Source organism: Pinus tabuliformis, chromosome 5_2, assembly GCF_031772625.1.
Source record: "Pinus tabuliformis cultivar Carrire ecotype Pingquan chromosome 5_2, CPIR1, whole genome shotgun sequence".
Taxonomy (NCBI): domain Eukaryota; kingdom Viridiplantae; phylum Streptophyta; class Pinopsida; order Pinales; family Pinaceae; genus Pinus; species Pinus tabuliformis.
In genome coordinates this window covers 774,512,764-774,540,010 of record NC_142306.1, presented here as the reverse complement: position 1 = coordinate 774,540,010, position 27,247 = coordinate 774,512,764, and the positions used below count along the sequence as shown (strand labels likewise).

The 27,247-nt window shown below is 38.0% G+C and overlaps 1 protein-coding gene across 1 annotated transcript; it reads right to left on the bottom strand.

The window, feature by feature from the left end:
• Positions 1-3,047: 3,047 nt before the first annotated feature.
• Positions 3,048-10,028, bottom strand: LOC149161565 (uncharacterized). Its single transcript, XM_089434920.1, has 7 exons — positions 10,002-10,028; positions 7,420-9,068; positions 5,618-7,248; positions 5,425-5,552; positions 5,038-5,246; positions 4,376-4,845; positions 3,048-3,862 (listed from the first exon to the last, which is right to left on the bottom strand). The coding sequence occupies exons 1-7, from the start codon at positions 10,026-10,028 to the stop codon at positions 3,048-3,050; spliced, it is 4,929 nt and encodes a 1,642-aa protein (XP_089291046.1).
• Between the last annotated feature and the right edge of the window lie 17,219 nt (positions 10,029-27,247).

The window sequence follows — 27,247 nt, the reverse complement described above, 5'->3', positions numbered from 1 at the left end:
TGTGGCATGAATAAAAAGTTGCACACAATCATTATTATGCATAAAAGTAATTAGTAGTGGCATTTGGACTTGCACACTTTCATGGTATTTTTGTTTTTGGGGTTCATATACTTTCATTTTTCTTGACCTTCTCTTATTCTTTTTGTCCTTTGATTTATCTTTTAGGACATACCCTCTTTACATTTTTTACTTTTTTATAATATGGAAAACATTTGCAGAAAGCAAAAGTATGTAAAATATTACAAGCTTAACCTTAGTCATTCAAAATTATGACTCCTATTGGTATAGGAACCTAACAGTAGGTATGATTATTTAGAGTGAGAAAATGAAAGTTATGATAGTTAAATTAAATTAAATAAAAATATTTATAATACTTTTATATATAAGAACAATAATTTGGATGATGTTTCTTCATAAAAATATTTATAATTGATAACAATATTATTATAGCATTGCGAAAAAGATAAATGGAGGGTGGAAGGTTTATTGTGGGCTTCAAAATAAGTGTAACTCAATAGACCTTTGGATATATGATAAGAAAAACCTCCTCCTTGACATGCACATTACTCACATTATTTTATATGGATGCAAAGCTTAGGGATATAGTATCACTAGAAAGTCATGGAGAAAGATAAAGTAAATTGAAATAATTTTATGTCCTATAATCTCAATATTTAAGGAAATACACCATATCTTATCCTCCTCAAAGAAGCAAGTCTTTCCCTTATTGAGAGCAGAATTATGACTAGGCACCTAATGTACGAGATCAAATTAAACAACATGAAATACAAGAGGCAAGTCCTAAAGTTGCTTCGAACTCCAGTTAAAACCACCTTCATCTCAAATGGAGATGGCATAAGGATGTGTAGTCTTAGCTAAAACATTGTGGAATCAATGAAAGTTTTGCAAGATAAAAATAATAATAAAAATATTAGTGTATTGAAACTTAAGAAGAAATTGTGTAGCTATGAAAAGTTAGAATGGAAAAAATTAAGATATTATAAAGAATTGATCTCCCTTATTTAAAAATCAACCGTATCTCTTTGTTTTCTTTGTTTTGATGAACGTAAAGAAGAAATTACACATTGATAAAAATAAAAATAAAAAAGTGTTTATACATTTTGTTTATTTGTTTTGGAGATAAATTATGTAGATATTTTTGAAATCTCCACAAAGCTTATTTCCAAAAATAAAATATAAAATATAAAAATTAATTTTCATGAGATTCATAATAAAATTTGATGTTGATATGTTGGAAAATTGTATCGAAATGAAAAAATTATCACCTTTATCACACTAAAAAAATTGAAAATATAAAAACAAATTTTTATTAAGATACATTACATATATTAAAATTAAATTACAATTTTAAAAAAATTATGACACAATCAACTTTTTTGATATTTTAACTAATATAAATTAGTGATATTAAAACGCTTTTCTTAATATTCAAAAAATAAATAAAATAAATTTACGTAATTATTTTCTATTACAAAAAGTCTCACTTTTCTTAATATTTAAAAAAAAATTAAAATAAATTTACGTAATTATTTTCTATTACAAAAATCTCATTAGCAATTAGTGATCATCGTCATTATCCATACATATAATTACCATCACATTTATTTTATTTTAGATTATGAAAAAAGTTGGAGTGGATTTCCTTTTTCTTCCTGTCCACACTATATTTTTTTTTTTCTCGTTAAAACTAATCTATTATATACAGGAGCAAGAAAACAGTTACATAATTTCATGACCAACAGAACCAGAGGCCTGTTGTGGCCCTTTGGAACAGCTGAGACCAAAAAGAACAACCCTCGCAGGGGCTCCAGACCAGAGATAAACAACCCTCGCAGGGGCGCCGACCAAAAATAAACGGCCCTCACATGGGCACCAAACCAAAACTAAACAGCCCTCGCAGGGGCGCCGGACCAAAACATTACATCCCCCGCAGGGGCGCCAGTGGAAATTCAACATAATCCCTCTCAGGGGAGACAAATCCATCCCTGAGCCAACATACCATAAACAGACTATGAGCCAACATAACATGAACAATAAGACCAAAACAGAACCTGAGCAGCGAGGGAGGTCGGGACTCCGAACAGATGAGCGGCTATTCATCCGGCTCCTCCTCGACCACCGTACACCATCCATATTTCTCCACTTCCTCTGCGGTGGGAGCAGTGTCCATGTTGACATTGTCCCCTTTGCTGGTCGTCGCCTCCTGAGACAGAGGGCGATTAGAGACATTCTCTGTGACATCCGCAGGCTTCTCCATGACATTCTCTGAGTTGCCAGCAGTATGCTTCCCCCTGTTGTCTTGAGAGTCGCCACCATCCGGAGAGTCCTCGAGAAAGCGAACCGACACATGGGCACTGATTCGAGGTCTATTCAGAGAACTGCTAAAGTTGAAAATGGCGGAACCCAAGGCAGGCGTGGGAGCTGGGTCAGAATCAGGAGCGCTTGAGTCCAGAAATTGGCTAGTCTGAAGGGGGTTGGCCTCAGAGGTTTGGTGGCAATCGCAGTGGCAACAATGGGGATGAGAAGCATCAACTAGAGGACGCGAAGACCCGCCACGGGTGGAACCTCGACGGCTGAGCATTCGTTGTCGAGGCCTAACCATATTTGCCGGGTCACCAATAATATAGAGCAGCTCGAAATTGAGTAACTGACCAGGCTTAGGACTACCCAAAACAGTCAGGGAATTGGCAAGAAATATAGCCTGAAGAACCATAGCCTGAAGAACCATAGACCGAGCAAGAACTATAGCCTGAAGAACCATAGACCGAGCAAGAACCTGCACACAGAGCACCATGGACTGAGCATGAACCGGTGCATAGAGAGCCATCCCACCGCATCTTTTAACATCCCTACCGCTACCTCGAACCCCGTCCGCCATTACTGCTCTCTCCATTCGAACCAAGGAGCCGGATAGAGCATTGAATTGCTTCTGGAGAACATCAATCCATTTATTCCTTAGCGGCCAGAGACATGTCGTCTTGCATGCGTGACCCTTAAGACAACGCATGGCCTGCATGTGGCCTCCATTAAACGCGCGTCCTGTCCACCTTATCACCCGCATCCGGGGGAGCTGCATCGCTTTGGACCAGGCGAGCGCATTCCTGTGCCTGATCATTATTTGGTATAATATCCAGATTTCCTGTGAGAAGGGTATTCTCGTTTTCCACCCCTATGTTGGCCAAGAGGTCAGCGACCTTGTTGCCTTCCCTTTTTATGTGATTGAAGGTAATGGCCCTGTTGCTGTGGAGCGCTTGTTCAATGGCTTCCAGCCTCGCTTCGAGCCTCCAACTGGTGGCAATTTTCCTTGCTTGAGATCCATTTAGGAGGTGCTTGGCCATATTTATAAGGATCTGGGAGTCTCCTTCCACTTCCAGGGGTTGGAAGTTGTGTTTCCAAGCGAGAAGGAGCCCTTGCCAAAGTCCCTCTAGCTCAGCCGAGTTATTGGTGTCCCATCCAATGTTCCCAAAGTATAGTTGCAGGGGAGTGCCTTCGTGATTCCTTAGAATTCCACCAAAACCGGCCATACCAGGATTGCCTTTGGAGGCACCATCAAAGTTGAGCTTGTAGGTATGCTTTGGAGGAGCAGTCCAGGTGACCTTGTTTATGATGCTGCTTTTAGTAGGGCCGTTATTGTGTAGTCCCTGAGGTAGATGCATTTGCCAGTTATCTAAAATGGCTTTCTCATTGTCTAGAGTTGGAAAATCCTCCTCCGTCCATGATCGGAGCATCAGCGTTTCTTTGAGATTCCCACAAAGCATATTCCAAATACTTTCTATCGGAGATCGCTGGTTTTTGAATATGCGTTTGTTCCTTTCCTTCCATATGCTCCATAGGAGAAGCCCTGGGATTATGTTCCATAAATAGTTGAGAATCTCACTTTTGTAGGGATTCTGTGGCCAATGTCTTAAAGAGTTGGTGATGTCGTCCTCAAGTCTGCATCTTCTTTGACATCTAAAGCTTGCCTTTTCCCATAGCTGATTGGCTAAGGGGCAGGAGTCCAGGAGGTGTTGGAGAGTTTCCTCATGGTGATTGCAGTTATAACAAATGGAGGGACCATGAAAGTTTCTGCGCCTAAGTTTGTCCCATGTGAGGATTCTTTGATGACCAACCAACCATAGGAAGTAGGAGACTTTGGGCCAGGATCCAAGACCCCAGATTTTGCTCCATATTGGGTCAGGGGGGGCAGGGTTATTGCATATGATTTTGTAGGCCTCAGATGTGGTGAAGGCACCTTTTGGTTGGTATCCCCAGCGAAGAATGTCTCTGCCTTCGTCATGTCTGATGCTTCTTTTCCATAGCTCCTTCTCCAGCTCCTCAGCAGTTCGATGATTTGTATTAATGATTAACTAGTTACCCTGTTTCCATTTCCTGAATCCATGTTCCGTCTCCTGAGTCCAATACTGTCGGATCTTTTCTTGCTGCTGCTCCTCCCCAGTGAAGTCTGGAGGCGGATGAAGAATGCGGCTGAGCTGTGGCATTTGGTTCCATGCATCTGTCCAGAATCGAGCAGTTATGCCGTCTCTCACTTCCCAAAAACTATGTTGCTGTATTAACTGGAAGTGTTGTTTGGCCGCATTCCAAATTAGCGAGCCTTTGTCATTGGGAGTGAACCTGATGAGCTCCTCCTGAGGTCTGTGATTGGCATATTTGGCCATCCAAATTTTGGCCCAAGGTTTTTCTGGGTTAGAGAGCCATTGCCACCAGATTTTAGCGCTCATGATGGAGTTGCTGTGCGCAGGGTCTCTCAGCCCAATGCCCCCTTTATCTTTGGGCATGCAAACAGTGGTCCATTTTACAAGAGCCCATTTGCGATTAGTTGCCGTGCTGCCCCATAGGAATCCACGCTGAAGATCCCTGATTCTTTTTAAGACCCATTTTGGCACTGCTAGGATTGAGAACAGATAGAGTGGCATTGCCTGAAGAACTGACTTTATGAGCACTACACGACTGGCCAAATTCAGAGTTCTGTGCGTCCAGAGGTTGAGACGGGATTCGAGCTTCTCAATGAGAGTTCACCATGAGGAGTGCTTGATGGCTGAAGCAGTAAGGGGGGCTCCAAGGTATTTAGAGGGGAGAGTTGCAATGGGGAATCCCAGGATTCGAGCAACAACAGTCTTAACAACTGGAGGAGTGTGAAAGAAGAAGATCTGCGATTTGGAGCTATTGACGCTGGTTCCAGAGGCTTCAGAGAAGTCATTGAGCAAGGCTTTGAAGTAGGAGGCTTCCTAGACAGAAGGGTAGCCAAAGAGCATGGTGTCATAAAAAAACTGCTGATGAGAGGTTGCAGGGGTGTTGTGAACGGAAAGTCCTTTGAGCTGTTGAGAGTGGAGGGCATGTTTAATGTGACGACCCAGACCTTCAGCCATTAGAACAAAGAGGAAGGGGGAGAGGGGATCACCTTGCCTGATTCCACGGGATGGTTTGAATGGGCGGGAAGGGATCCCGTTCACAAGGATGGAGAAGTGTGAGGATGAAATAAGACTCATGATCCAGCGGATCCACATAGAACAAAATCCAAAGGCAGTTAGCATCTGTTAAATGTAGGTCCAGCTGAGTTTATCAAAAGCCTTAGAAAGATCCAATTTAAGAATCATACCTGCCTGCTTGGACTGCTTGAGTGAGTGTATGATCTCGTGCGTGAGGAGAATGCCATCCATGATCTGTCTCCCTTCCACATACCCAGATTGTTCCGGAGAGATGAGCAGTGGCAAGAGGGGCTTTAACCTGTTGGCGATAACTTTGGAGATGACTTTGTATATAACGTTGCAAAGAGCAATTGCCCTATATTTGTGTGGGGTGATTGAATCCTCCTCTTTTGGTATAAGGGCAATGAAGGTTGAATTGAGAGAGGGAAGCAGCCAATGGAGAGCTCTCGATTCCTCTACAATTTTCCAAACCTCCAATTTTATAAGCTCCCAGAAGGTGTGAAAGAAAGTAGTGGTGAATCCGTCCGGGCGAGGGGCTTTTCCTTCCTTAAGCTGGGACATGGCCGCATCCACCTCCTGAGTCAGAATAGGGCGAAGGAGAAGCTCATTATGTTCCTCCGTGATTAGCTTTGGCACATTATTAGTAATTCTCTCAATTGCCGGTCGCCTGTCTTCATCGGGCTCTTGATGAACATGCTTGAAGTGATTAAGGAACTCCTCCTCAATTTCCTCATGCTTCTCAACTTTTTCCACTCCTTGTTTTTGAATGAAAGGGATGTTGTTATGCATTCTTCGTTGAACAGTGGTTCGGTGGAAGAATTTGGTGTTTCGTTCACCTTCCTTCAGCCATCTGATCCTGGACTTTTGCTTCCAATATATTTCCTCCTGCTTCCTCCTTTCCTCCAGCTGGTTGTGGATGCGCTGCTCCTGCTCCAGAGTTCCCTCATAGTGACCCTCTGTGCTTATTTTTTGCTGGAGTTCCGCCAGTTCCTTGTTTAATTCATGTTGCGCCTTAAATATGTTTCCAAAGGTCTCCCTGTTCCAACGCTTTAGATGATTTTTTAAATATCTGAGTTTCTGTTGGAACTGGTACATCTTGGAGCCTTCTGGCGGAATGAAGGTTGTCCAAGTTGTTTTGAAAAAGTCTTTGAAAGATGGGTGGGAGAGCCAGAACTCTTCGAAGCGGAAGGGTCTTCTGGTAAAGTCGCCTGGTCTTTGCCATTGGAGGGCAATAGGCCAGTGATCCGAACCTGTATGGGGAAGAATAGCAGCTGAAATGTCTCCTCCTAGGTGAACCGCATTGTCTGATATGAGGAAACGATCCAGTTTGGAGGCAATTTGATGTTTGCCTGCTCTTCGATTGCTCCAGGTAAAAGTGCCATTACAAAAAGGCAAGTCTATGAGAGAGGTGTTCTGAATGAAATCCTTGAAATGGGTGTTCTCCTGTTCCATTCTATTTCTTCCCCCAATCTTTTCCTCCAGCTTGGTGATCATGTTAAAATCCCCACCAATAATCCAGAGCAGATGCCTCCTGTTGTTATTCAGAGCTTCTATGGTGTTGAGAAGAGCAATTTTATTTCCTGTATCCTGCAGGAAATATACATTTGATAGGTTTCCATGAATATTGGTGCCTAGAATGTGGAAGGCAGCCTGGATGAGGTAATGAGAAGCGTGAAAATCAGAGAGAGTTAACGCTTGTGTGTTCCATGCAATGACAAGCGCCCCTGAAGCGCCAGACGCATCCACTGCCACCGATTGACAACCCGGCCATGCTTTGGAGAGGATGCTGCCTAATGTAGAGCTGTTACACTTGGTTTCCTGGAGAAAGCATAGTTGCGGCTTTTCCATTTTAATCATGTTTTTTAACATTCTGAGTTTTCCTGGGCTGTTGAGCCCCCTTAGGTTCCATGATATAAGCTTCATGGATCAACTATTAATAGAGGGTTTATAGTACTTCGTCAATTTAGCATACCTGCCTGAGTCCACCAGGATTTTCCCGATCTCGATTGTTCGCTGGAGATCCGTTCTTCTTCCTCTCTTTTTGGTGTCTTTTGGGGGAAGGCTTCCATCCCAATGGCTTCCTGGCTGGATACCTAGCTGTTGCTGTTGATAGGCCCTTGAGATGACCACTTCCAGTTTGTTGAGCTGAAGCTCTGGGATACTGTCGTAAGCCTTCTTTTTGCATGCTAATTCTAGTTCCAAAATGTCTAGACCGTTCAGATCTATGCTTTCTGGTTCTTCATCCATCTGTTGCACTTGGCTGCTTCCTTCAGTGTTAATCTCTGAGCTTTGGAGGGGATCTAGATTTCCATCAACGTCCATGTCACTGTCTTTTCCTGCCGGCTCTTTTCGACCTTCCTTGAGGTTTGCTAGAATGACATTGGGGATTTGAAGTTTAGAGGGGGAGGCTGTAGGAGGGGGTTGGGAAGAGGAAGAAGGAGGAGCGGGGCTAGGCTTGGAGATCGGGGCTTGCTCTTCCGAGGTCTGAGCAAGAATTTCAAAGCTGTTCTTTGAAGCAGGGCCATGGGCATTGTCTTGCTGGGGCTTATTCCCGTTTGAAGGTTTTTTGTGCGCTCGCTTTCGGCTAGGGGCTTTGGTGAAGCCATCATGGGTCAGAGTATCAGAGGGATCAGGAGCATTGGCTTTGGCATTCAGGGGACAGTCCCTGAATAGATGCCCGAGAGCGTGGCATTTTCGGCAACGAAAAGGGACATGTTCATAATCCAGAGGTTGAATCCATTCTTCGTCACAGTGAGAGAGACTTACCGATTCTGGCAAAGCTTTGTCCAGGCACATGAATACGCAGATGCGAGCATAGGAAGTGTATCTGCGCATTTTTGTTTCTTGTGCTGCTTTGATGTATTCCGCCAATCCATTTCCTATATTTTTGAGAATATCTTCGTCCCAATACTCATCTGGAAGTGAATACATCCTGATCCAGACTGGTGCCCAGGTGAGATCTTCCTTGTCCGGGTTAAATCTTGGTATCCATTCCCTCAAATACAGACCAGCTGAGTTAAAAAAGTAAGGCCCTGCTCCCAGAATTCTGTATTTGTCTTCAAGGCAAAAGAAAATCACAGTAAAGAAACCTTTCGGCCCTAGCTGCAAAGTCACATCTCCTTTGGGTTTCCACTTCGCTGCAATCCAGCCATATAAGGCTTTTTCTGTCGGCCAAAACCCTATAAATTTCCCGATGAGGGCATGATCCCTCATGTATTCGATTCGTTTGTCAATCTTATGTCCCGACAGCTCTATTCTGGGCCGTTCTGTAGCTATTGGCTTGCAAGTAGTCGAAGAGACCTTCGAAACTTCTTCTGGTTTTTCCTTTCTACCTTGTGTGACGCCGGTCTTGTCCTTCTGACCGCCCATCTCCTTGTGCCCGTATTGTTGCCGGTTCTCTTTGTTTATCACTTCCTCATCAACAGACCCAAATACAATTGTCCGTTCAGGTCCTTGCTGCGAGGTGTTTGCTTTGGGGGAGGGCGTTGACGCCCCCCCTGGGGAGATTCCATTGTACTGCGCTAGAACCCTGCAACGCTGTGTCGAAACAGGGTTTTGGGTCAGGCCCGTGAAGGAATCCTGAACTGTGCAGACTGCGCCGTCGGTGTTGTGGTCAGAACCCTAGCCGTCGAGTTCTTCTCCGCTCACAAAAGTATTTTAAACGTGAAAGCCCGTCCACACTATATTGAGGCATAATGAAAATTATTATTATTACAATTTAATTTAATAATAATAAATAGGAATGGACAATCTAGCATGTTTTCTATAACTAAAAACATTTAAAAATCATATATATATTTTTATATAACAACCGACTTTAAATATAAAATACGGACTGTGAGATCCTATTTTAAATATGAATTTTATAATTTTTGTGGACATTAAATTGTCATCGTGGTATCGGTTAATTGCTTTAACATTATATTGAACTTTCACATCTAACAACTAATAGTTTTGTTTTCAGGTACATTTATCTTTATTTATAAATAGATAGATTATTTTTTATTTGAATATCATTATTGATGATATTTCTTACCTAAAAATATCAAAGGTTTGAATTTATCTTCGTGAATTGTTAAGATTGTTGCAACTTTTACTTAGTTTTGTAAGTAAGAAAAGCTCCAGAAGTATTTATTCTATGAAGTTCATCTAAGATTATATATTAATATATACCACATTTGAGACTTATCAAAGTAGTTGGGTGGCACAATATTTTAGAGGTCATTTTGTAACATTCAGTTTATGGGTTATTGAGCTGGTTGAGATTTCTTTAACCTACTAAGTAATTATCTTTAACATAAAATATTAAAAGATATATATGTTGATATATGAGATGACAAAATGTTTATTGTGTCGCATGCAGAAATTCGACATCAACGATGATGAGTTTAGTGGGGTGTTATTAGAAGTAAAGTATTTCAAACCTTTGAACCGCATATCCTTATATAGGTGTTTTGTTTCATGTTTTAAACGTGTTATGCATTATATTATTCACTTTTTGATATTTTAATGCACAATCCATTTTTTTTGAGTTGCTATGCACACATCACAAACCAATAGTTTCAAATTCGTGTTCACCATCTTCATCCATATTTATAGCCAATGCCCACGGAGATAGATTCAGCATCCGCCATGGCCTTCAACGACATGAATTACAATGGAATCTTGTATAATTACAGCGAGCCACCTTACCGCGAGAATTTCTATGCCCCCTCGGCGGCACTAACAGCCGGCGACGATGTGTTATATATAGCCGGCACATTGATCATCGTCGTAGCGATTTTCATGTTTTACTTCGCCCTCAATTTAGTCTATACCCGTTTATGACGCAGATTTTCCTTTGTGCCCGTGGAGCCCTCGGGTGCTCATTTCTCTCTGATCTTGTTCACTATATATTTACAAAAACAGTAATAACTTAAGTCAGATCTAGAGTTGTAAGTAGTTGGGAGGGAATTCCTCTTTGATTGATTTTAAAGGTAAATTTATTCATTATTGTATTTAATAATAAAAAAAATAAAAAATATATATTTTTATGTTTTATTATAAAATCGAAAGGTATAATTTTGTGGCTGTTAAAAACAATTCATTTTCATAATCTTATTCACCATATACTTACAAAAACCGTAATAACTTAAGTTAGATCTAGAGTATATTAGAATAGTAAGTAATCATTTTTAGCATAAAATATTAGAAGATATATATGTTGATATGTGAAGATTTTCCAAGGAAATTATATTGAAAATATTTGGCTCACCTGTTCCAACATGTGTGGTTCATCTTCAGGACAAGATGAAGAGACAGATCTCACAAGCAAGATGAAGAGACAGATCTCACAAGCAGGGTAAATAAGAAGAAAGGTCAACTTAACGGTTAGATGAAAACCACTATTTTTTACTAGGGAAAGAGAATTATATTGTTTATTCATATATTTATTAATTAATTTATAAAATATTATTATTATAATATAATTAAGCAACTATATTTTACTTAAATTGTAATAATTAATAATTAATAAAAATTTATTTATCTATTCCTTCCATTATTTATTTATTATTTATTTACCTATTGTTATTATTTAAATATTTATTTGATTAACCCAATGGAAAATAAATAAATAATAATAATAAATAAATATAAATAAATCAATAATTAATTAATTATTTATTTCTTTTTAGATATAAACAATGATAGTGAATGAAAAAATAAAATAAATAGCCTATGCATATTAAAAGTGAATACATAATCATACCAAAAAATATATACTAAAAAATATAAGACAATAATAAGGGGGATCTAAATAATAATAATAATAATAATAATAAACAAGTAAAAATATAAGAATTAATAATATTGATGATAAAAACCAATAATGAATACATGAATAATATTATTAAACAATTAATAACATCAATAAAAAGAAATGGTAATCCTCTCTAATGAAAATCAATAAAAGGAAGAATAAAGGGGAAATTAAAGGGGAAAAAAGGTTAGACAAAGAGGAGAGGAGGAAAACTAAGAAGAGAGGGCGGGGATCCAACAGCTACTAATTTTCCAGCCATCACCCCTATTAATATTATTAGAGGACCTCTCGATTTCAATGCCTTCTCTAAACTCGGTGATGAAATTGAGAAATCTTAGCGACGACCTTAGGCTCCTCAATGCATATATGATGCTTGGTCTTCATTGCATGCTCCACCAAAACAGAAGATTTGGTCCTCCCATGCTTGATATCAACATCGTGTTCCTTAATCCTTTGGATAATAGACTGACCCGTTTTGCCAATGTATGAGGTCCCACACGAGCACAAGATGACATAAACACCTTTCAAATCCATAGGGTTCACTAGGTCTTTAACAGACTTTGGGGAACTTCTAATGGTGTCGAGGGGTCTAAAGGTTGAGGGAACATCATGTTTCTTCATGATCCTAGCAATCATGTCAGTCGTCCCTTAGATAAAGGGGAGGTGAACTCCTGAACGATGATAAATAGTGTCAGACTTGACCTCAGGACCCTTACTAGCTTTGAGGAAAGCTTTAACACCTTCCTATCTACTATAACCATTCTAGACAAAGACATTAAGGAGATGGGACTTTTCTTTAGAAAGGTAGTCTTAATCAGAAATCCTAAGAGCACGAGTGGCTAACGTGACGAGAACACCTATCTTCTGAGTAGGGAAATGATGGGAATTCACATGAAGATACTGCTCAGTATGAGTCTTTTTACGAAATACCGGATGGGAGAAAGATTCATCACGTTTTCTTGAAATGAGGACATCAAGGAAAGGAAGGGAACCCTTAACTTCTCGCTCCATGGTGAACTTTACAGAGTTAGATTGATTATTAATATGCTCGAGAAAGCTATCTAACTTATCTGGACCGTGCTGCCATATGGAGCAGGTGTCATCAACAAATGTTTTCCAATGCTCAGGTTTAAAAACAGTTGTGGATAAGGCTTTGGATTCAAAGTATTCCATGAACAGGTTTACAACTATAGGGGATAGGGGGGAACCCATGGCCACCCCACAGGTTTATTCATAGAACTCACCTTCAAAATGGAAAAAAGTAGAAGTGAGGCAAATCTCAACTATCTAGTAGTATCGGGATTAGTAAGGCGAAAGATGACATCAAGGGCCTCCTTGATGGGGATGTTAGTGTATAGGGAAAGAACATCAAAACTAACAAGACAATCTCTTGGATCAAATTTCATACCCTGTAATTCACTAACAAATGAAGCAGAGTCCTTGACAAAGGACTCTGTTTGACCTATCAGGGGCTTAAGCTTCGTGGCTAAATACTTAGCTAAAAGATAGGTAGGCCCACCTATGGTATTGACAATGGGTCTAACGGGGACCCCTTCTTTGTGAATTTTAGGGAGCCCATAGATCCTGGGAGTGATGGGGTTGCTTTCAATAAGCTTATGGCTAAAGGAGCCAACAGTGTTACTAGATTTAATGGCAAGAGCAACCGTCCTAGAAATCTTTTTCAAGGGATTCCTGTCAAGTTTCCTGTAGGTACCGTTGTTGACCAGGTAATGCAGCATCTTCTTACGATAATCTTCCTTTTCGATGATGATAACAACCCCACCTTTTTATGCTTTTAAAACGATGATGTCTGGGATCATTTTCAAGGATTTTAGGGCTTCGAAATCATCCTTGCTAATGTTATTCTTAGGGAGCTTTGCTTTCCTAAGTATAAACACACAGTCTTGCCGAATATTGTCTTTAATATTATCTGGTAAGCCCTTTATCCCGTATTCCACATCACACATAATATCTGCTACTAGAATTTTCTTGGGAGCAAGGGCAAAATTTAATCCCTTCTCTAAAATTCTAAGCACTATATATGCTATAAAAGCACTATAAAAAAAACTCCAAAAATTGAGCAGCATCTAACACTAAAGCTTTTTTGGACAATAAGTTAGCTAAAAAATTATTCTCTTGAAGATAAAATTTGCAAGTCATCAAATTATTCTTCCTATGCAACTAATCCACCAATAGTTTGGAGTCTTTGACCAACCTAAAAACTTTAATCTAACTGAAAACTAACATCCTTAAAGCGCATCACATTACAATCAATTAAGCAACAAAATTTGTCCCTTGACCCAATCCCACCTTACACTTTAGAACTCGATTTTGTGGAAGAAATATAACAACACTAACACCACATTTTTCCTTCTGACATGCTCCATTAAAATAAAAATAAAAAAACCCACAAAAAACTAGATAACCCACTTTATTTTATCCTTAAGAGGTCTCACCTATTCAATGAAAGAGTCTCTAATTTATGAGCTATATCAACCACATTTACACAAAATCCTCAAACAACACTTTGTTTCTTCCCAAACATATTCCACAAACCACAAACATAGGAATAATTTTTTAACAAGAGGACCAAATGCTTTGAACCCACATCCAAAGACACTCTTCTACACATCGCCTAAACCATCACCCAAAAATGTTGAGAAAAGAAAAACTGAATTTCGAATAATTCTTCAAAATGGGTAATCTACAAAAGGAGAGAACTTTGAATTAGAATTTTGATAGTAAAGAAGAGAAAGATTTAGGCTCTCTCAACCTATTTTGTTACCATGTGAGAACTCTCCCTTACGACAACAACAAGTAGTGAACCTTGAGCTTTCCATTTATAACGTTGCCACCATTTAATAAAACACTACAGATCACCCTTTATGACCTTGTAAGCCTTCCTAATTGTAATAGTTCCATCTTGTTTATTCATAGACCAACAAATTTTATCCTCACTTTAAAATTTTATTCATAAATCTTTAGTCAATGCATTTTGAGCTAGCCAATGTGGTTCACATCGGACTAGGATGGTGAGTGTGAGGGAAAAAAACATTTAAACATAGCAGACATGAAAATAAGGGAAAATAATTATGACGATCAAATTCTAATGCTAAAAGATAATTAATATGTTCTTTTAACATAAGAATCTAAATTAAAAAAATATTTTAAAAAATAATGGAATTAAAAAGTTCAAAAATAATAAAATGATGAATGAATTACATTAAAAATTAATAAATCATAAATTAGAAAGACTAAAATGAATAGAATATTAATATATCCAAGTGTTAATAATATTTATTTATATTTACTAATATATATGCATATTAAAAAAAAAAATCTATATTAATTTATTAATAATTACATGCAAAATAATTGAATTTAAATAAAACAAAGAACAATTTTTTTTCCATAAATCCATATTTATGACAGAATGAATGAATAAATAAATAAAATTTAATAAAAACACACACACACACACATATATATATTCCTTATACAATTATATGATAGATGATGATCATGATTAATGCCCACTAAGATCAATATGGTTTAATGGACCTTAAGAATGAAGCGATTAATTTAGATTATTTAAAATTTTATATTTGTTATAAAAAAGAAGGGAGAGAAGCGTTTTGAGGTCATTGTAGTTTTGTTGACTCAACAAGTCAAGGAGGTTGGTAGTGGGGCAAATTTTTTGAAAATGAGAAACGATGTGAGTAAGGGTTGGGCAATCCAAAGAGAAAGTGTTTTTTATCTTCGACTCTCTTAGCATCATAGAGTAAGCATATTCTTTCTTCCCAAGGTGTCTTGGGAATAGACCAATGTTTGGTTTCACTTCGAATCTCATATGAATTTTTTCTAATCTTTGTTATGTTCATTTTTGTCTGGTTAAGACAAAAAATTAATTTTGGTTAGCAAGTGTGCGTTGATTACCTCCTTATAATACCTTAACTTACTTTTCCCCTCTAACTCCTTATCACTCCACAAATTATCCTTAAATTTGGAAGTAATGGTTTTTTTAATATTATCATTATTCCCCAAGATTATCTCCTCCATTATCCCCCAATGGTCGAGCCTGGGCTTGGCATCCTTATGCCAACATTGTTTGAGGTGAAGGTAGTTTTGAATAGAGTTAGAAGCAATTTTGGGGAGCCTCTTGGCTTTCAAGTTGAACAACTTCTTCTTATACATCAGATACCTAAATATAATGGTTCTTTCAATGGGGGAAATGCTACCTTCAATCAAGAGAATAGTGTAGGGTGTACTACCTGTAATCTTGAGGTTGTAGGATATAAATTTCTTTTGGATCATTTCAATATTTCTCCAATAATATCATGCAACATCAAACTTAACACCCATATAAAATAATAGGGGTGATGAATCTTGAAGAGGAACTTTTTTTAAACCAAACCCAAAGATCAGTCATCTTACAAATATTTTCAAGCTCATAGTATGCTTGCAAACCTCCTAGAATCCTTTTCTCAATGCTATAGTTCCAGTTGAGCTAATGGTGAATGTCAATACATCAATATTTGTATGAAGAAACTTTCTCTAAGTAATTATTATCGTAAATGAAATTACCATAGGTGATCCTTTTGTATTTAATATTCAGGACTTTAGTCTTGTTAGTATTAGTAGTGATACCCATCTTAGAGCAGTATTCATGGAGGGTTTTAAGATGCTTGTCGAGATCATTAGGGCTCCTAGAAAGAAGAATGATATCATCATCATAAAGGAGAAGAGTAATGAATATCCCATTAACCTTGCGTCCTTCACATCCAGCAGCTTCTAATCACTCTTTAAGCTGATCAATGTAAATGCCAAAAAAGGTAGGAGATAGGGGAAAAATTTCTTAGCACCAATATTGGATTTAATTTTTGTAGACCAACCCTTATGGTCTTAAGCCTAAAAATAACATTCTCATATAATATAGTAACATCAACCCTCAAATCGAGAGGAACCATAATCTCATTGAGTTGTTTCCATAACTTCTCTCGAGGAACAAAGTCAAAATATTTTCTAGTATCAACAAAATAATAGAAGAGATCAGCTTTACTATTATGACAATCCTCGACAATGGTCCTAAGAGTGACAAGGTGGTCAACAGTAGAGTGGTTCCTTATAAAACAAATTTTACCTTTGGCTCTTTTACCATGGATTTCAAGCCATGTGCTAATATTCTTTTCGAAAGTCATCCCATATAATTTGACTAAAATGTGGCTGATCATAATAGTCCTATAGTTAGAGGGAACATTTTTATCCCCACTTTTAAATATAGGCACAATAAGTCTTTGCGTCCATAGCTTAGCGATGCCATATGTTACTGCCAAGTTGAGGAGATTGTGTACGCGCGTGATGAGGATGGACCTTCCTATTTTAATAATTTTAGCTTGGTACCCTTCAATATCCCCATCTTTATTATTGGTGGGATTTTTAATCTTGAACTCTATGCCTTGCAAAGGAAAGGTATCTTCCTCTATAAGAGTTCTTGTGATTTTTCCCATGGTGTTCGAGCAGTAATAAAGTTTCTTAAGATAGATATATGATTCCTTTAAGGGGATCATATCATTTTCTTTCAATTTATAGAAAAGAATGTTCCTCTAAAAATTTCTAGGCTCAACTTTAGAGAGGTTAAGAATATGATCTTGCCTCTTGTTTATATAGTCCCTTTCTTCCTTTTGATAAGATTTTTTTACACCCTAATTTTTTCACACTTAACAGTTTCATTCAAACCATCTCGAATCATTTTCCTGTCATACATATAATCATTATCTTACCACGGGTGGTAGATGTGATCAACGTTGTCATTATATGTTAAGAAACCTAATTCCCTTATTAAATATTTTAAGAAGAGATCCTTTTTTCTTTTTTCGAAATGAATATCTTTGGCTCTCACCATTCTTATGCATTTGGTTGGTGTAAATATCAAGGTTAAGGGTTAAGTATAGAGGTATGTGATCAGAGTCGGACTAATGGTTATTTAGGACATTAAAATTAGCAATACGGCTGAGAACTTTGGTATCAGATATTGCATAGTCCAAAACACCACTGTCACACCCATGAATACAATTCATCTGGACAGAGGAATGCCACTTATTAATCCCATTAAAAATAATCAAGTCTTGGGAACTACAAATCTTAATTAGCTCGACACCAAAAAGGTTATCAATAGTGTCTTCATAATTTCTTTTTGAGTTTACTAGCTAGATCATTGTTGACTTGTTGGGGCCTAAACTAGGTTCAACGTTAGTTAGCCAAACAAATCCCTACAATACTGGCCCTTTCGACATCAGCCCGTAGAGCGCAGACCGAAGTCTCACCCGAAGCAGTATGTGGGGATGTTGGAACCAAGTTTCTGCACCCTGAGATGGTCATGATGTCGATTTATTCCTTCTATTCTTGCCTTCGTGCAGGTCACTTAGTTCTAGGGCTTGCCAGATTAGCCCTCTATTCCGACCGTTAGTACCTCCATGAAAAGGTACAATTGGCATTCAAGCAGCACTAACCTGTAGCTCAGGTACTTTCGCGCTGCTAGGGTGGCGTACATGTAGATTCCAAAACTAGTCTAAGTGTCTTACTTATCTTCTTAACCAATCGTAGTTAGCACCGTGTAAACAGATGTTCTTACTTGCATTCACTTAACCAATGTAATTACATGTATTCGCGCATCACATAAGCATTATAAATGAAATTCATGCATAACATGTCAAGATGCAGTAACCAGAAACAAAGACAAAGAATTGCAGAATACTTCTCTTTATTGATATTTTCAAGTAATTACAGACTCTATCTGCCCTGTGCACACAACTGCAGGGATCCGCGCACTCAGCTGCGGACTTCCACCCTAGGCCTTTGCGCGCTCAATTGCAGAGCCTCTACCTACGCTATGACCCGAAATTTAGACTTCTTACTTCAGGGCTATGACTATCCGACTCCAATTCGTGACTCTAAAACTACTTGGAGCTTAGCTCTTTTTATATAATCCCATGCTCCACGGACCATGGGTAGATCTTTTACAGCCGACTTTACTTTACAAAAATAAGGGTGGACAATCCTTTATGACTCATGACACCTTCTCACTTCGTGACCACAAAATGCAGAGACTTTACTATTTTGTTACAAAATTCAACCCAAAACATGGGCTTTTAGCCCCAAAATTGTCCTTGGGGGATCTCGTTCCCAACAATCATAAACCTCATTAAGCCATAAGGGATTAGGTTTAGTGTTATTACTTAAACGAATGACTTGGTTAGTGGAAGTAGGAGGGATGAGCCTCAGTATTGCAACAAGGATGCTACAACTCCTAGGGCTACCAACTTTACTTTATCAACCAGGGGTTTCGTACAAACTTGGAGGTGATAGTGCTATATGCACAACAGATGCAACAGTCTACTCATGTCACTTTTCAACTGGGGCGATGGACCATTAGGGTTTCAGACCAGTCTTCTATTGACTAGAAGGAGTTTGACTACTAATAGTGAATGAAAATCTAGCTCCAATATAGGAAATTAAGTGCTTGACTATTGATGAAATGAAATTTACTAAAGGGAAAATGCTAGGAAACACCATGACATCATCTAGCTATGAAATGACATAAACTACTTGAAAAAGAGAACTAATCTAACCTTGCATCTTATCATCTAGTTATTTGGACTAACTAGACATGGAAAGTTATTTTATTACTCCATGATTCATATATGCATGCACTAACTATCTCATGATGAAATTGCAGAAAAAGAGTTTCTTAATTTCTAAATTAGAAATGTAAATCCTTGGTTATGCTATCCAATCTTTGCAGGTGAGAGAAGCATGAGAGAGTTGGTCTCAGATGGAATTAAGAGGTATGGAAGAGAAGAGGAGGGCATACCCTATTCTCAAGCTATTTTTTTTCTCAAAACAGGTTAAAACAGGCTGCTATAGGAGATCCTGTAGCTTCTAGAGGATCTGCTACAGGATGTCATGGTTTACTACAATATGTCCTTGTTTTCTACAAGGAGTCATGAGAAGGCCATACGAAGGTAGGCAATGTGAAATGAAGTGTTGTAAATATTTAAAATGGTTAAATAGGGTGTAGGGAAGGTGCACATTACCCAAGGCTCAGCCCAACACTTCAGGAAGGTCGAATTTGCCTAAGGTGGTTGTCCACGGTGGCTACAAAACAAAGATTTGGATTAGGGTTTGTAGGCCTTGGAAGAAGGTGGAGAAGACTTATATGAGGTTGTAGGGATGAGTTCCTCCTTGCACATCCCCAATCGCTTCAAGAAAATATGTTCTTCTCATCATTTATGCATAACTTCATATAACTAGGGAAAATATGAGTTGAATTTGAGAAAACCAAGTTATTGATGGTTAGTGACTAGATCTATGAAATGAACTAACTTATTAAAATATAGCAAACTAAATAAACAAAATGAAAACTTCAGGTGCTTCTGATAAGTCATAAACAAAGACCTATTCATCAATGAACCCTAAGCTATGGAATGATCAAAAGATAAATATGTTTTTGGGGCTATGAGAGTGTTTCCCTCAAACCATGATCCTAGGAGGGAGATGAGGAAGGGGCCACTGTCACAATATTTTCTAAAGTATTCGTTCTCGCTATTGTACCAATTATCTACTTCTTCAATTAATAGAAACAATACTAAACAATCATTCAAATATTGGTTAAACTAAACAAAGCAGAAATAACTTTAGTAGCTAACTATTATTTTAATCTAAGAATACATGTACAAAGAGAGGAACCTCTGTTGCTAGGGTTGGTCCCTAACCCAAGAGCATAACCCTGCTCATTCAACTCAGTGTTGGATCAAGGTAAACCTTCTCATTATCATCAAAATATCAAATACAACATAATATTAAAAGTCACAATGTCTTAGCTCTAAATTCCCTCTTGGCTACAACAAAAAATGGAATCCTAATGAGGACCTCCGCCTTATTATTTATAAAAATTAAAGCTACCAACATCTTCCTAAAAATTAGGGATACTTGGCTCCCAAACTCAAGAATGACTTGTCTTCACTCTCACTGGCTTGGCTTCCAATGAACTCAGTTGGAATGACTGCATGTAACTCCGAGCTGATGAGATATGGTGGAGGAATCTTTGAATGAATTAAAGAGTTAAGGAGCACTACAAGAAAAAAGCTCATTGGTGAGGTTCATGCATGTGATGGGCCTTTAAGTTCTGTCACCAATGTCGTATATGATGATGCTCCTTAAAAAAACGTTGTTGTAAGTGCATAAAGTGATGGTCCTTTAAGGTTTGTCACCAAAGCCATTTTCAGTGACACTTTTGGTGAGGGTCATTAAAGAGTCATCACTAATTCTTTATTTAGTGACACTTTTGGTGAGGGTCGTTAAAGGCCCATCACTAATTCTCTATTTACTGACACTTCTAGTGATTATATTTTGAACCATTGACCGAAGAATCCACAGTATGAACATTTTTATACCAACGTTTCAAATCCCAAATGGGATCCATCATCAGGGCTTGCGAATGATGATAAAAGAAGAGCAGAAAGGATAGAATAAATACCCATGAGGATAAAATTTTTAAGGAATAGCACAGGTCGGCTTGAATCTAAATTTATTTCAATTATTTTATTTTTATTTTTAATTTTTAATTTATTTTTCATTTTAATAAATTTTCTTATGCTTTATTTGAAATTTTATTAAAATTTTTAAATTTTTTTATTAATATATAATAATTAATATTTAAAAAAAATTATTTTTCATTTTAATAAATTTTTAAAAATTTAATTAATATATAATATTAATATATATAATATTTTTAAAAATTTTAATTAATATATAATAATTAATATTTTTAAAATTTTTTAATTAATATATAATAATTAATATTTTAAAAATTTTTATTTTTCATTTTAATAAATTTTTTAAAAAAATTTATATTAATTTATTTTTAATTTATTTTTCTATTTTTATTTTTAATTTATTTTTCATTTTAATAATTTTTTTTTTTTTTTTTAATGCTTTATTGAAATTTTATTAAAATTTTTTAAAATTTTTAATAATTAGGTTTATAACCTAAAGATAGAATTGATATTAATTTTTTTTTATTTAGATAATAGATTGAATTAAAATATATTAATTTCTATAAATTAATTTAATATATTAAATCAATTCATACTAATAATTATAAATAATATTTATAATTGATCAATATAATAATTAATATATTAATTTAGTTATATAGAAATTATTATATTCTAGCATTAGAAATATAATTATTAAGTTAAAGGAGCAACTTTATTAAAATGAAGGGAGGAATAATTATTAAAGAAAAACTAGGGAAAAAATATCAATTTCTATATAAAAAATAAATTAAAATATTTGAACCAAATTATATTAATTAATTATAAATAAATAATATTTATAATTAATTTTATTGACCCTCACCAATGCTCCTTTTGGTTACTTTTGGTGACAATAAAAAAGTGTTCATCATCATTGATCATTCTAATGTGTTTTTTATGATTCTATGTACCTGTTACTATATATTTTGTCAAAAGATAATTGATTAAGACCATTGTTGTGGAGTCCTTTTCATTATGTGTCCAAGGCCATAGTGGTTAGAGTCAGTCAATTTGTTAAGAAGTAATTAATGTGTATCATTTCCCTCAAGTCATAAAAATATAGTTTTCCTATGAGTCAACACATGATTCATCTCTATTAGGTTTATTATCTAGCAAATTCCCTTTAGATAAAGTTCCACTAGTATGTGTAGGAACTATATTATTTAATAGATAATCAATATCTATCAATTCTATTAATGAGAGAGACCTAGAACTCCTCAACACTCATGGCACACCATAGGATGCTTTCGAACACACTAACATTCTTTGTCACCTCACATATCTTGGAACATCTTTGTACGTAGAATATCTTTCTACCTAGAACATCTTTCCATGAGTAGGATGCCCAAGCACATGTTGGCATTCCCTAGTATAGCATAGAACTCGCCTAGCATGTGTTGGCATGCCCTGTAGTCCCTAGCATGCCCTGGAACACCTTGGCATAATATTGCATTGACATACATTAGCCCTTGGCACACATTGGCACTCGGCATGTATTGGAATATATTATTAGTGTGTATAACATGCCCCTTTTGAAAAAGATAAAGTCCTAACTTATTAACCCTCTTATATGTTCATTTCATTTCATTTTAGCTTGGTTATTCCTTTTGTTGCCTTGAAACTCCTTGATGCATATTGGCATACTCTGGCACCCTGCACATCCTAGCATGTCTTAGCACCTGACATGTCTTGGCAAGCCTTTGCACTATTTGGAACATGTTAGCATACCCCGGAACTACCTAGCACACTCTAGCACTTATTTACATGCCATGATATTCCATTGCATGCCTTATCCGTTCGTAGCATACCTTTTCACTCCCTCCTTCGCCTGACAACTAACACTCATTGATACTCCCTGACACACCCTCATTTTCATTCAGTTCCATGCATTTTCACCTAGTTCTCCCTTGTGTTGTCCTAATACCCCCTAACACTCCTCAGCATGCATTGGCACTCTCTAGCACACCTTAGCACTCTTCGACATGATATGCCACTTCATAGCATGCATGACACTCCCTGACATGCATTGGCACTTGGTAAGCCTTATCATGTTTGGCATTCATTGAGATGACTTGGTTTGCTTTGGCATGGTTTAATATTAAAGTTATTTGAGATAAATTATTGGAAAGTAGATGAGAAGCAACAGAGGAAGATTTGACACTTAGAATGCACTCACACTTGGCACTTAGCACCTATTGGCACCTAGTGTTGGTGTCCCTAGCATGACCCTCATGGAAAAGGTAAATTGATGACTTATTAACCCTATTATGTGTTCATTTCCTTGTAGTTTAACTTGTTCCTCCATTTTGTTCCCTTGATAGTCCCTGACATGCATTGTAACACCCTTACACATCTTGGCAGGCCTTAACACTTGGCACATCTTAGCTTGTTTGACATGACTTCATACTATCTAGAACATGTTAGCATGCCCTAGCATTTCCTAACACACCTTGGCAGTCATGCCCTCATAGCTAGTATTACATTTTTCCACGAATTGGGAACCTTACATTCCCTAGAATACCTTGGCACTCCCTAGTTGTCACACCCTCATAGATAGCCTTAATTCTTTTGCCACTTAGAAACCCAACCAATTCATTAGCAAAACAATATTGTGCCGAACCCAAAGTCTCCCTTTTTTTTTGAATTTTCTTTGTCCACGCCTTATCACAACCATAGGCTTGCCTCCTACAAGTCTTATTCATAACTTCTCCTAAAAAATTCATCCTTGGGACATATGTAATTCACTTACACTCCTTGGCACACACTCTTATTCGTTCATTTCCAAGCATTTTGACCTAGTTATCCCTTGTATTCCCCTGACACTCCCTAACACTCCTCAACATCCATTGACACTGTCTGCCATGTGTTAGCACACCTTTTAATTCATTGGCATGCCCTGGAACTCCTTATCTATCATGCCCTCACAACTTCCCTTAAATTTTTTAAGACCTGGGAACCCAACCAAGTCCTGCCTCGACTACAACAACTTAACCAAGTTATAGTTGCTACAACTAGACTACGCCTTGTTCACCTAAGAACTGCCAATAAAACATCTTAGGTTACTCATGTCCAATCTCAACTCATCCCACTTAAAAACTTACCAATTCAAGGCTCGGCTCCAACCATGGCCATAAAACAACTAAGCAACAAAGTTTACATCTTGAAATGCCATAACACCTGGCACGTCTAATAATCCCTTAGACCTATGTGGCGCGTGTTAGCATCCCCTACATTTCTTGGCATGATTTTCACTCCATAGCACACCCTAGCAATCCCTAACAGGCCCTGGCACTCTAACATGCCTTAGCACTACCTAGCATATAACCTTGTCACTCTCTCCTTAGATCACTTGGAACTCATTGACACTCCCTATCACACACTCTTATCTCTTCATTTCCATGCATTTGAACTAGTTCTCCCTAATGTTTCTATGGCACTCCCTAACATTCTCTGGCACACATTAGGACACCCTAGCACCTAGCAAATCTTGGCATGTTTCCCTAACACTCTAGCATTCCTTGGCACTACCTAACATATCTTGTCACTCCCTCCTTACCACACCTCAAACTCACTAACACTCATTGTCACACACTCTTATTCATTCATTTCCATGTATTTGAAATTAGTGATCCATTTTTTTTCCTTGGCACTCCATAACACTTATGGCATGCATTGGCACACCCTAGCACCTGACAAGTCTTGGCATGTTACCCTAGCCTCTATCATGCCTTAGCACTTCCTACCATACCTTGTTACTCCCTCAGCACACCTATATCTTACACTTCTTGTCACAAACTTTTATTTGTTCATTTTCATGCATTAATTTGACCTAGTGCTCCCTTATGTTTCCCTGGCACTCCCTAACACTTCCTACCACATGTTTACACACCCTGACACTTGGCACGTCTTCGTTGCATGTCACCCTATCAATCTAGCATGACTTAGCGCAACGTAGCACACCATATCATTCTCTCCTTAGCACACTTGGAACTCGTTGACACTCCTTGTCACACACTATTATTCATTCATTTTCATGCATTTTGACCTAGTTCTCCCCTATGTTTCCCTGGAACTCGCTAACACTCCTTAGCACGCATTGTCACACCTTGGCGCTTGGCACATCTTGGTATGCTTCCCTAGCACTCTAGCATGCCTTGGGACTGCATAGCATACCTTGTCACTCCCTCCTTAGCACACATGAAACTCATTGACACTTCATTTCCATGCATTTGAATTTAGTGTTCCATTTTGTTTCCTTGGCACTTCGCCCTAACACTCCCTAGCATGCATTCACGCCACACCCTGGCACTCGACACATGCACATATTGGCATGCCTTAGCATTTGGCTTGTCTTAGCATGCCTAACATGCCTTGGAATTGTATAGCATGTGTTAGTACTTCCTGGCATTCCCTGGCACACATTGGCACTCCCTAATTGTCATGCCCTCATAGATAGCTTTACTATTTTTGTGACTTGGGAACCCAACCAAGTCATTGGAAAAATAATGTTGTGCCCAACCCAAAGTCTCCCTTTGTCTGAAACTGGTTTGACCAACCCCTTATAATTTTAACCATAGGCTTGCCTCCTACAATTCCTATTTTGACCTTTTCCTAACACACTTTGTCCTTGAGACACCTGGAATTCATTGACACTCCTTGGCACACACACTTACTTGTTCATTTCCATGTATTTTGACCTAGTTCCCCCTTGTGATGCCCTAACAGTCCCTAACATTCCTCAACATGCCTTGGTGACATGTGTTAGCATGCCCTTTCATTTCTTGGCACGCCCTGGCACTCCTTAGCTATAATTCCCTAACAACTACCCTTACTTTTTTTGGGACTTGGGAACCAAATCTTGCCTCAACTACAACAACTTGACCAAGTTACAGTTACTACAACTAGACTATGCCTTGTTTACCTGAGAACTGACTATAGGCTAATCATGTATAATTTAAACTTATCCAAATTAACAAGTTACAAGTTACCATGTCAAGGGTCACGTCTAACCATGGCCATAAAAAAAATGAGCAACATAGTTTACATTTTGACATGCCATAACACTTGGAACATATAACAATTCGCTGGCACTATGTGGAATGTGTTAGCACCCTCTACATTCCTTGGTATGATTTTTCACTCCCTAGCACTCCCTGACATGCCCTAGAAATCTAGCTTTCCTTGGCACTCCCTAGCATATAACCTTGTCACTCCCTCCTTAACACACCTGAAACTCACTTACACTCCCTATCACACACTCTTATTAGTTCATTTCCATGCATTTTGAACTAGTTCTCCCTTGTGTTTCGATGGCACTCTCTAACACTTAGCACATCTTGGCATGTCAACCTTGCACTCTAGAATTCCTTAGCACTACCTATCATACCTTGTTACTCACTCCTTAACACACCTAGAACTCACTAACACTCCCTGTCACATACTCGTATTCATTCATTTGCATGCATTTGAAACTAACACTCCCTTGTGTTTCTGTGGCACTCCCTAACACTCCCAGGCATGTATTGGCACACCCTATCACTTTGCACATCTTGGCATATCATTGCCCTGGCCTCTAGAATGCCTTATAATTGCAAAGAATATCTTTTCACTCCCTCAGCACACATGGAACTCACTGACACTTCGTGTCACAAAATCTTATTCATTCATTTCCATGCATTATTTTGACCTAGTGGTCCCTTGTGTTTCCATGGCACTCTGTAACACTTCCTAGCACTCTTTGGCACACCATGGCACCTACCACATCTTATTTTGATGCTTCCCTCACACTTTAGCATGCCTTAACATTGTCCATCATACCATGTCACTCCCTCCTTAACACACTTGGAACTTGCTGCACTCCATGTCACACACTCTTATTCATCTGTTTCCATGCATTTTGACCTAGTGCTCCCTTGTGTTTCCCTAGCACACACTAACACTCCTTAGCACACATCGTCACACCTTGGAACTTGGTACATCTTGGAATGCTTCCCTAGAACTGTAGCATGCCTTGGCACTGCTTAGCATACCTTGTTACTCCCTCCTTAGCACACTTGGAACTCGCTAACACTCCCTATCACACACTCTTATTCATTCATTTCCATGAAATTGAAACTAGTGTTCCCTTATGTTTCCTGACACACCCTAACACTCGCTAGCATGTGTTGGTGCCACACCATAACACCTGGCACATATTGGCATGCCTTAACACTTGGCATGTGTTGGCATGGAAATAGGAACAGGGAAGAGAACTTGGGTTTGGGAACAAGGGGCCAACAAGGCTTCGTTGTAGTCTAGAACAATGCCAGAATTTTCACATTACCCGGAGAGGGTAGGGAGTCTCACCCGAGGCGTGCCATGACTGAAGTGTGACGGGGTAGAATGAACCACGAAGGGAACTGCAA

Coding starts and splice junctions, on each gene's coding strand:
- LOC149161565 (XM_089434920.1), bottom strand. CDS start 10,028: ATGGTGAACACGAATTTGAAACTATTG. Junction 9,069..10,001: donor ACACGAATTTGAAACTATTG/GTTTGTGATGTG, acceptor CTCGACGGCTAG/GGTTCTGACCACAACACCGA. Junction 3,863..4,375: donor ATTCAGGAAATGGAAACAGG/GTAACTAGTTAA, acceptor ACATAATCCCAG/GGCTTCTCCTATGGAGCATA.